Source organism: Leptonotus elevatus, chromosome 6 (assembly GCF_054856555.1).
Source record: "Leptonotus elevatus isolate MCC_2025b chromosome 6, RoL_Lele_1.0, whole genome shotgun sequence".
Classification (NCBI taxonomy): Eukaryota; Metazoa; Chordata; class Actinopteri; order Syngnathiformes; family Syngnathidae; genus Leptonotus; species Leptonotus elevatus.
In genome coordinates, this window is record NC_141244.1 from 25,496,727 (window position 1) to 25,507,615 (window position 10,889).

Below are 10,889 nucleotides of genomic sequence, written 5' to 3' on the forward strand. Positions count from 1 at the left end.
GTCTGGTCTGTAGTTCATTCTTACCAGTATGTGTGTGTGTGTGTGTGACGTGTATTTAAAAAGTGAGCAGAACCCGTGGCGAACAGCACAGCAGCCTTCTATTAAAGTCTAGCGGGGAGGCTTTAAAATGGGGAAATGAATGTCCCTCGTTATCCGGCTCCCTTCCCCGGAAGATATAAGGTACCGCAGAAAGACGCTTAAAAAAAAAAAAAAAAAACGAGGACTTTATCTTCTGTGATTAAACGGGTCCTGATCCTTTAATTCTGGGCATGTTTTTAAAGGGGTTTGTTAATGCGCCAGCAAGCTGCAACTGCAGCTACAGACTTGGCTGTCCGGCGCGAAGGCCTTCAGCCACAATGATAGACTCAACACAGCCTCGTCGATACCGTCTCAAGCTTTTGATTGCCTAATTACTCCCGCCGCCTGGCCGAGGGGCGAGCGCTTTCGGAACCCGAGCACGTTGATGGCATAGCGGTGACTGAACTGAGAGGAAATACATGTTTTTCGCTCAGGCAAAACGACTCTTTCCTTTTTAATTGCAAATTGTTAATGTTGGGGGGGGGGGGGGGTGTCCTGCCGTTTGGAGCAAAACGCTGAAGCGGTCGATGAGCTTGGAAGTTTGCGACGCTGACGTGAACGCTCGGTCGATGATTTAAAGCGCAACAGCCTTGTACCCACTTTTCAGCCCATGAAAATCCATTTGCTCGGCTTGACTTTCAAGAGTGGTGACATTTTTAACATCTGTCAATGTCCACTTTTTCTTTTTGCTAAATGGATGTGCAGTTGCTATGGCGACTGGTGTCCCTGCTGGACACCCTTTTTCTATTTACTATTCTGCTACAAAACAACTACAAGATGTTTAAAACTGTACTGAAAAGAAAACTTTATAGTAATTACTAACAGACTAATGCTACATTCAGACCAACAGTGGGGGAGGCGTTTCCAGCGGCGCGATTGCATTGTAGTAACTGGGGGGGGGGGGGGGCAGCGATGGCGTGCCGGGCGGCGCGTTTGGAACGTTTCCGGCGATAATTTCGCTACTTCGCCCATTTCGTCAGCGTTGGCTGAATTGAACTTTTGGCGCCATCGCATCAGCGACAGCCAATCGGTGTCGAGATAGTCCACGTCACCAAATACGTCACACAGCAGACAAGACTCGGGAAGAAATGGAGGACAGCTTGATCGTTTGCAGGCACCTGGAGCTGTACGACACGGCCGGGACAAAAAGGAGATTGCTTGGAGGAAGAAGCGTGGAGGTCGGCTTATCTGGTGAGTTTGTTTGTTTAATTGTCGAAGTGTAAAGCAAGCTAGCAATGCTACACTAAAGTTAGCAACACCTACCAAAGCGGAAATCCCCTCCTCATCCTCTGTTGCGGCGCTGAGTGAAACAAATTCCATTGAGAAACTTGCAAACAAACACGAGCAAGACCAGCATAGCGTCGCAATACTTTCGGTACGGTCTGAACGTAGCATAAGCCTATCTGCGGGAAAACTCCAAACCCTTTAGCCACACATTAAGGTTAACTTCCTAAACCACCAGCACAGACACCCTTTAAAACCGGTCTCCAAACTACAAACCCCTTAAAATGATCAATAAACCGTAATCCATGTCTTTAACTTGAAGCCATTAACACAAGTCACAATTTTCCATAACATTATCCCATGTCATTAAACTTGAACTCTTAGCTGTTCTGTTTTTTCTTTTTTTCTTTTTAAACCACAGGACGTTATAGATTTGTAGACAAGATGAATTTTTTTTATTTTTTTTGCCATGTTAGGTGTTCATCGCCCCACCAACACTTAACTCATTTGCACCCAAAAACGTATAAATATGTTCTATTTTAAATATTACCATGCTCCCAAAGACGTATTTATATGTTTGTATGTGTGCTTTTATGCAAGAGCATACAGAAGGCTTTGCAGCCTCTGAAAGGAAGAGAATGGTTGAAGGAATGGTAGTTATTACAAAAACGGCCAGCAGGTGGCAGCAGAGTATAATAGATCAACCAGGGCCATGTTGCAAAAAGCTTTGTCCCCTTCTGGATATTTACAGATTTGTGAATAAGGATGAAACTTATATATTATAGTATATATTATATTCTAATGCTAATTGCTGCAAAATGAAAACAGATAGAAATATTTTTTCCTGATGAAAGAAGACTCTAATCTTTTTTTTTTGGTAGATTCCATGTTTTTATATTCTGTGGGCCTTGCAAAATCACCCAAAATCCAGTAGAATGATGACTTCAGTAAAAATGGCTGTAAGTGAATGAGTTGAGTTCCTTCTAAACCACTCATAACCTAACCTACTCCAAAACCCTTAAACCTTGTCCCTAACCTTAACCATAAAACCTAATCCATATCTCTTAGCCTTCACCCTAAACCATGAACACATTTTTCCCCAAAACCAATAAGTCAAATCTGGCCACAGGTACCACCAACAAATCCCCCCTTGAACCCTGTCCTAAATACAATATGCCCCCATACCATGAACCCCAAACACTCTTAAACCTTCATTCTAATCGTTCCCACCTTGATCACCAGCACGATGCCCCTTAAACCTTAGCCCGATCTACTGCCAAACCATTAACCCATAATCGAAATCACTTGCCTCTTAACCATAAAGACGTCATCGTCGTCACTAACCTCTGAGCCACTAACTGCCTACACCTTGACCCACAAACCCTTTTCAACCACTAAACTCTTTGACCTATTCAGCACACCTAAACCCCCTGAGCACCAGCATAACACCCTTAAACCTTACCCCTCTGTGGACTTCCAAACGGGACTTTACCCATGTTCCATTTTAATCCTTGTCACCCAACTTTATAACCACTAACCGCAAACACTTTTAAACCCGTTGACTTAAACCCTCAACCGTGAATCCCTTGACCGTGAAGCTTCAGCTGCCAAAATCCAAAACCCATAACCCAAGAACCCAAGAGGGCCTATCTCATTGGTGGAAATATTGCCATGACTAATCAGTTGCGGCAACGACAAACCAAACATGTTTGAATTTACCGTGGTTTGTCTCCACAAGCAGCAGAGACTCAAAGTCCACCATCAGGTCACCGATTAGTCTCCAGGCCTGTGAGATCGGCCCTGAGCAACGACAACTTCGTTTTCCATTAACAACCTGACCGACCCCCTGAAACCTTTTCTTGAAGCCTCCTCATTTCAACGCCGAAACTTAACCACCTCTAACCCGTCACTGACCGTGACAACAAGCTTCCATCTTAATTTGGACCGATTACGGTACACGCGGCCCTTTGCCTTGGAAATCTTGTAGCCGTCAAGAATATGGATAGAACATTTAAGGCCAGTCGTGTCGAGGTCAGTGGAAACAACATCGGCGTCTGCTTGTCCTTCAGTTCAGTCCCTAATTAGCTCCCGAGATATTCCCAGGATCGCCCAGAGGAAACGTACTGAAGGCAATTTGTCGGATGTTGTAAAAATCCCAGCTCACTTGTTCCACGTTCATGTTCGTTTTTGTCCCGTCTTTGAAGTTGCTGACGCTCTAGCTTGTGAATGTAACTGTGACAGCCACCGGTTTCCATGATTTTTTTTTTTTTTCTCGCAGTTAACAGCTGAGCACTTTCAGATGATACCGTAAGAGATTTTGCTCAAGCGGGGGGGTACACACATACGGACAATCGGAGCAAATTTCAGCTTTTTACCGCCCCTACAATCAAAGCCCGGATTCGCGGATGTTTCTAAAAAGTTCGTCCGAAGGGATTTGTCCTATGGTGTGTGTTGTTGTGTGTCTCAAAGTGATTTTTTTTTCTCTCCCTGATCTAGAAAATGGCTTAAGCAGAGTATACACATGCCAATAATCAGACCAAATTTGAGCATTTTGCCTCCTTTGCGATTAAAGTCCGGATAGGCCCGATTCTCAGATGTCTCTTGACAGATTATCTTTAAGGATTATGCTGAGGTGTGTGGGATGTTTTGCGCCCTGATCTGAATAACGGGGCATTGTCAAACATACCAATAATCGAGCCAGATGTGAACCCCCCATAAAAGGACATTCTGAACATGTTCTTAAACTGTTTTACTTATTTATTTATTTTTACATGATCAAAATTCTTTGCTCACAAAAATAACTAATGTTTACGCCCTTTTTAACGAACCCTGACGAAAAACCAACATTTGCTAGGTTCGCAAAGCCTCGCAAACATTTGCCGCTCAGTGACGTACTACCTTTTACGAGATTATTCGTTCTCAATCTGTTTGGACGACGGTCACACGCGACAATCGTAAAAGCGGGTTCAATATTTGAGTCGAGCCATGCACTCTTTGGCTGTGATATGCTAACAGTTAGCCTAGCTTGTGCTATTAATACTACTGCTTTGTCATTTTGTATTTTCTGTCAATTTGTTTACCATGCCGCCTCTCGCAGGTCAGTCTTGGTACTACAACAGACATCATTTTGCATGTGGCGGCGCTATGTTGCTCATCTTGAGTACGCCGCATGATAAAAGGGACGGCAATTCATTTTTTCTCATCATGTGTGGGTCTCTGATGTTGGATGTTAAAAATCGGATTGTGTGTACACCTCTTTAATGGCAAGCTTAAGCGTTAAGTGCAGCAGGTGATGTAAAAAAAAATATATATATATGGCAACCAAATCATTACCAGGACTCACAGCAAGCAGTCTGCGATCAAACGTGTCATCCAAGAGCATTTTGCACACAATGTGTTCTTTGTGTAACGATGATTTGTATTTTTTATTTTTTATTTTTTTGCTTTCCATTTCTATGGCAGCTTCAAACCAACACCGTCATGAGGCTATAAAGAAGATCAAACGTGAACTGCGGTCTCGGTATGAAAATCAGCGGGAAGGGAGGGTCACAAAACAAATTTGTTGTCTCAAGTGGTCACTCACACAACAGCGGGAGGCGCTTTTGTTTTTGTTCCTTTCTTTTGGATAGATTTGTTTTCATATTTCTATACTAGTGCTAAATGGTTTATTGAAACAGTCATGAATATTCTGATAACATTGTTGCTATTCTTCCTGTTGCTGAACAAAAAGGATCTTTATTGTGCGTGCGGGTGATGGCGGCAGGAGGAGCAAAGGGAGTCCGCTCACCCTGTTGTGCAAAAACTCATAGACAGATCAGACTTGTTTCGGAATAAAAACTTTCAAACAGACGCCACCGTCACACGTCTTGTCACTTGGAACGCGTTGTGTCAAGATTGGGAATTCATAAATGGCAAAACTTGGAGTCAAAACTTGGGTCATTTTATTCAAAACAACCCAGAAAATTCTGTCAGATTGTCTACTTGGGTTAATTGGGTCATTTTCTATAAAACAACATAGTTTAACTCATTCACTGCCATTGACGGCTATCGACGTCAAAAATCCATTTGAACTATTTCTATTAGTTTAACATTTTTTTTTCCCACTTTTGGTAACAAGAGTATGAAAACTTAGATTTTTTTCCTTGTACAATTAGAACAGATATAAAATTTGTGATTAATCGTGCGTTAACTTGTGAAGTCATTCGATTGATGACAATTCAAACTTTTAATTGCCTGATGCCCCTAATTTTTAATCATCTTTTCTTTTCTTTTTTTAAATGAAGGACTACAGAAATCAGTCACAGTTGATATGCTGAAATCAGAGGATTTGGACAGTTTTACATTTTTAAAAATGGCTCCAAATGATTACTTGATTTTGATATATATATATATATATATATATATATATAACATTATTTCAAAATTAGGGGTCAGGCCATTAAAATGAATTCACTAGTTAACTCACAATTAGTCGCAAATTTTATATCTGTTCTAAATTTATAATATTTTTTTCCTAAGTTTTCATACTCTTGTTAAAAGTGGAAAAAATTGTTAAACTAATAGAAATAGTTCAAATGGATTTTTGACGTCCATAGCCGTCAATGGCAGTGAATGAGTTAATTTGACCCAATATTTTAGCTTTTTTTTTTTTTCTGTATTTTTTTTTTAATGTATTTTTTTTAGACAAAATCAACGTTTTGGACAGATTTTCTACTTGGGTTAATTTGACCAAAAGTTGTCATTTTGTAAAAAAAACAACTTAGAAAGTTGGGTCAGATCGTCTACTTGGGTCAGTTTGACCCATTTTTCAGTGTTGTTTTATACAAAATGACCCTTTTTTGTTTAGTTTTTTAACCCAAAGTTGGGTAAAATTGACCCATTAAGTGGATCAGTCCATTTTTGATCCATAATTGGGTTACTTTTGACCCAACTGTTTTCAGAGTGCGGCCTAGAGTTCTCGCCCACACAACAACACTCACCATAGACAAAAATCTCAGTGATTGTAATGAAAGAGCTTTCTTCAGTCTCGTCATATCGGTTGCAGGTGCAATTGCCGGCATCGTGACACCCTCGCACCCCTGACGACCAATCGTTCTTCCGTCACCTCCAACCGGCCGCTCAGTTCAACGTTGCTCCAAATCTCCACGGAGCTGTCGCCATGCGCCAATTCGTGGGGGTTTTCCGCCCGGGTTCAATGTGTCGATGATGTCAGTCATGTTGAGATCGTTCGGTCAGCCAACAACAAACTGATGGGAAAAGACGAGAAGAAAACGGGAAGTCGTTCGGGACGACCTCGTACATGCATACCATTGAAATGATGCCATACACAAGTGAAATATTTTGCCCGCGTAAGTGAAATGATCTCATTTAGACGACTGACACCGAATTGTCGTAGTTTGTGAACTTCATGTACAGAAATCGTCTTTCGGATGAACGCTGGCAGTATCGGCTCCAGAGCGCACCCGAAACAACTGCGTGCTTAAAACTCGATAAAACGCGCATTGAGTGCCTTCCAATGCGGACGTGTGTAAATTAAACACATGGCTTAGCTTTCGAAGAGTTGAGGCGGAATATGTGCACTTTTTCTGCATGCGACGGCTTTTCTACTCGCGTGTGCATTTTCAGGTCACGTCCCTCAAACGCCAGCTGAACTTTTGTTTTATGGAGCCTTGTGATATCTGGAATACGAGATCATCAGAGTGAGAATGCATTGACGCATATTGTTGTGGAGGTGCCAGTTTCCATTTATTTGTTCCGTATTATCGAGCAGGGTAGTTAAGACACAAAAGGAACTTTGCCAGCAGGATTTGCTTCAATTTGTTAAATCAACCTTATATAAGGTTTGAGAAGTTATCATGGTAAAATGTTTGCTTTTATTGCTAACTTTTCCAGAGCAGAATTCTACATGCAATCATTTTATCATCAGGTCTTGGTGAAGCAGCATGTGGCTCATTAGCCACGTGAACACTGACAACAATTGTTTGTGATCACGAGGCAGAGCCTGTACGATTTCGCCAACTTCTTTCTGGAATGACAAATCTTGGTGTCTCCCAGGATTTATGACAGTAATTTATTTAGAGGGAGGGAAAAATGGAAGCCTTGAATCATTTGTAAAACAACAACAACAACAAAAACTCACCCCGGGTGACGATGCAAAGGAGCCACAGCATCGCAGGGCTTAACTTGGCCGCCATTGTTCCAGAGGGAAAACCAAAAGACGGAATCGAATCGTGACCAAAAAACAGGAAGTCATTCATCATAGTTTCAAAATGATTTATCACAGCAGGTTTTGACTTTTTTAGTAAGTTTATTGTCCTAGAGGTGGTGCAAAAATAAAGTTTTTAATTGCAAGGAAGGCTTCCTGTGACGTGCACGTGCATTCTGGCCATTTCCACATGCGCAACAGCGACATTGTGCAGTCAAGCGGAGCCGCTCACATGACATTTCATTAGATATACACAGATTAAGATTAAGGGGCCAATCTGGTTTGCAGTCGTGTTGTAATTCAATTGGATCAATCTGTTTTTAGTGTGTAAAAAATGAAACCCTTGTCACACGGAAAAAAAACAAGGTCAGATTTTGAATCATTCAGAAAAGTTTTTTTTTTTTAATTAATTTTTTTTTATGAAAAAACTAATTTATTGTGATATATATCATGTGAATATGTGATATTGTAATGTTTTATTGAATTTTATGGTTTTAGTTTATAATATAACATTATTATTTACATACTACTCCTTGTGCTATTTTTAACAACAATAGCAATGAAAATGACTATAAATAAATAACAATTAATAAATCATTTGAAGTTGATGACAAGATGTCGTCCTCTTCTTCCTCTCGGTTGTTCTGTCAACCAACGTTGACGTAGTTGGAGGCGTCTGTATGCGGAAGAAACTTTTTTAACAAGCACGTTACGAAATATTGGGAAGAGGAGCCAATGTGTCGTTTCTCACTTGAGTCAACGCTACTTGATTTGGGTTAAGGCCTTTCGCCTGAGAAAAAAAGAAAAAGAGGAAACAAAACAGTTGTCACTTCTGCTTTTTTTTTTTTTTTTTTTTTAACTCTCCACATGTTAGAAGCATCATAATTTGAAGTGTGACCTTATTCTGAGAACGCTAAGACAGGTGAAGATCGCCATCACCGCGATGATGAGCAGGAAGACGCCCAGAGCGATCATCCGTGGCATTATGTTCACGACGTCCACTTCTTTAGCACCTGGAAAAGATAGTTCAACCCACTTCCTAATTTCCTGAATGGCAAAAACTCACTCCAATTTGTATTATGGACGTACAATGTTTGTCACACGTTATTCCAAATCTGCACATTTTTTGAAGGCCTACTCATGCTGTAATATCGGCCAGTGTAAGTGCATCTGTCATCTAATGGTGAATGGTGATATTACAACTTAAAATTACAGTCGACGCCTAACTCGACACACAGATTTGCATATTCTTAGATCTTTTTTTCGATATAGATTTTTTTTACATATAGATTTTTTTTTCTCCAGGATGCCCCGCACCCCTAACCCCATTTCCCCCAATTTGCATAGACTATTATTGATATTATTATCATATTATATATATATATATATTTATGATATTGAATATTCATCAGCATTTTAAAAAATATATTTTTTAGGATATAAAGACACACACACACACACACACACACACACACACACACACACACACACACACACACACACACACACACACACACACACACACACACACACACACACACACACACACACACACACACACACACACATAGTGCCCAGCCAGTTAACAACACTCACCATAGACAACAAGCTCGGTGTTTTCTCCATCGATGCAAGTGTAATTCCCGGCATCTGACACCCTCACGTCCTTGATGACCAATCGTTTGTCTATCGCCTCCAACCGGTCAGCGAAACCAATGTTGCTCCAAATCTTTACGATGTTCTTCTTGCTACTAAAATCCATGCTGAAATATTCCTCTGGAGTCGTTCCCTGGATGTGCCAATATTGGCGCGTTCTCCCCCGGTTCGAGTAATAGTCAAGCGGCATACACAGCAGGGTCACCTTTTGGCCTTCGTACACGCTTACTTTTTTATGTACAGTGAACTGACAACAAACTGATGGGAAAAGACAAGAAGAAATATTGTCATACAATACACCAGGGTTATAATCCTTAGGGATTTTGTGCTTTAGTTCTGATTTAGTTTTGACTTGAAAAAAAAATAAAATCAGTTATTTTTAATTACATTTGAGAGCAGGTTTGATTTGTTTGATTTGTTGTGGAAAATGCTTTATTTGCTTAGTACTTATTAGTTTTAGCATTAGGGTCACTGAACTATAATTGTCAAACAAATAAACAAACAAAAACTCACCCCGGGTGACGATGCAAAGGAGCCACAGCATGGCAGGGCTTAACTTGCTCGCCATTATTACAGAAGAACAAAATGACACAAGCGGAACTAAGTTGTGATGGTTTGCAGTGGCGATCAAAAACAGGAAGTCATTGCCTGCAGATAATGTATTTTTTAATCATTTATTACAACAGGTTTTGACTTTTTTAGTGAGATGTTTTCCCGGAGGTGGGACAAAAATCTCAGTTGTTGTTTTTTTTATGATAGTAATATAATGAAACTAATGAAAGACAGAAAAAAAACAGGAAGTCACGCAAGTGTTGAGTGGCGTTGTCCTTTCCACTTGTGCAACAGCGACACTGTGCGGCCAAGTGGAGAACTCCATGGCCGGAAGTCAAGCCACACGCTGCTGGTGAGGGAGCCGCTCACTTCATTAGGTACACTTACACTGGATAGATGGAGGGCGTTTATTTTTTATTTCAGACACGCACTGACGTCAGGTAATGATGTCACTCTCGCCCGCCCCTGAAAGGCACACATCGAATAAGAATACATACACTGCTTATCTGTATCTTTACATCCTCTTTTTATGTCGTTGATGTTTTTTTACACAATACTGATGTGATGCTTTGAATGGAAGAAAAACTCCAATCCAAATTGCCCGCGCTTGCCAAATGTGTGGATGGCAAAAGGACGACACGCGATTCCCTGACTTGAAACGAACATCCTGTTGAATGAGTTTTGTGAAGACGGCGGCTAAAGTAGCCAGATTTATTTTAAAGCCTCTTCTCACCAGTGGGCCGCCGTTAAGCTTCCCCCCCCCCCTCCCCCCCCCCCCCGAGGGGAAAGTGCCGCGAAATAATTATCTGGCTGGCAAAATGAGCCGCAGGTGTCGAGCGAGCTAATCAGGTCAGTGATGCAAAGCTTTTCATTTGCTTCCAATCAGCTTGTTGCCCCGCGTGTAAATCGCTGGTGTTAAAAAGGCTTGACGGGAAGAACAACTCATGCGGCATTTGGCACAGTCGGAAAGATCACATTTGAGCCCGACGACATGCAAATGTATTTCTGTAATATTCATCTGATGTGTTACTCGTAATCTATTGATGGGTGGTGTTCATTCATTCAAGTGGACACCATAGAGACAGAAAAAAAAAAAAAAAGGGTGTAACAATGACATTTATAAAAGGCATTTCCTAGAGGTGGAAAAAAAAAGTCATGCTGCTACTTGAGTTGT

General features: G+C 41.0%; 1 protein-coding gene across 1 annotated transcript; it reads right to left on the bottom strand.

Annotated features, from left to right (window-relative positions):
* Nucleotides 1-7,508: 7,508 nt before the first annotated feature.
* LOC147172951 (uncharacterized) lies at nucleotides 7,509-9,794 on the bottom strand. Its single transcript, XM_086078841.1, has 4 exons — nucleotides 9,677-9,794; nucleotides 9,104-9,421; nucleotides 8,406-8,520; nucleotides 7,509-8,297 (listed from the first exon to the last, which is right to left on the bottom strand). The coding sequence occupies exons 1-4, from the start codon at nucleotides 9,729-9,731 to the stop codon at nucleotides 8,270-8,272; spliced, it is 516 nt and encodes a 171-aa protein (XP_085934967.1). The 5' UTR covers nucleotides 9,732-9,794; the 3' UTR covers nucleotides 7,509-8,269.
* Between the last annotated feature and the right edge of the window lie 1,095 nt (nucleotides 9,795-10,889).

Bases quoted from the DNA above. Each gene is read 5' to 3' on its own strand.
- LOC147172951 (XM_086078841.1), bottom strand. From the start codon at position 9,731: ATGGCGAGCAAGTTAAGCCCTGCCATGCTGTGGCTCCTTTGCATCGTC. The intron at 9,422-9,676 runs GTGAGTTTTTGT...TTTTCCCATCAG, and splicing joins CCTTTGCATCGTCACCCGGG to TTTGTTGTCAGTTCACTGTA. The intron at 8,521-9,103 runs GTGAGTGTTGTT...TATCTTTTCCAG, and splicing joins CACCGAGCTTGTTGTCTATG to GTGCTAAAGAAGTGGACGTC.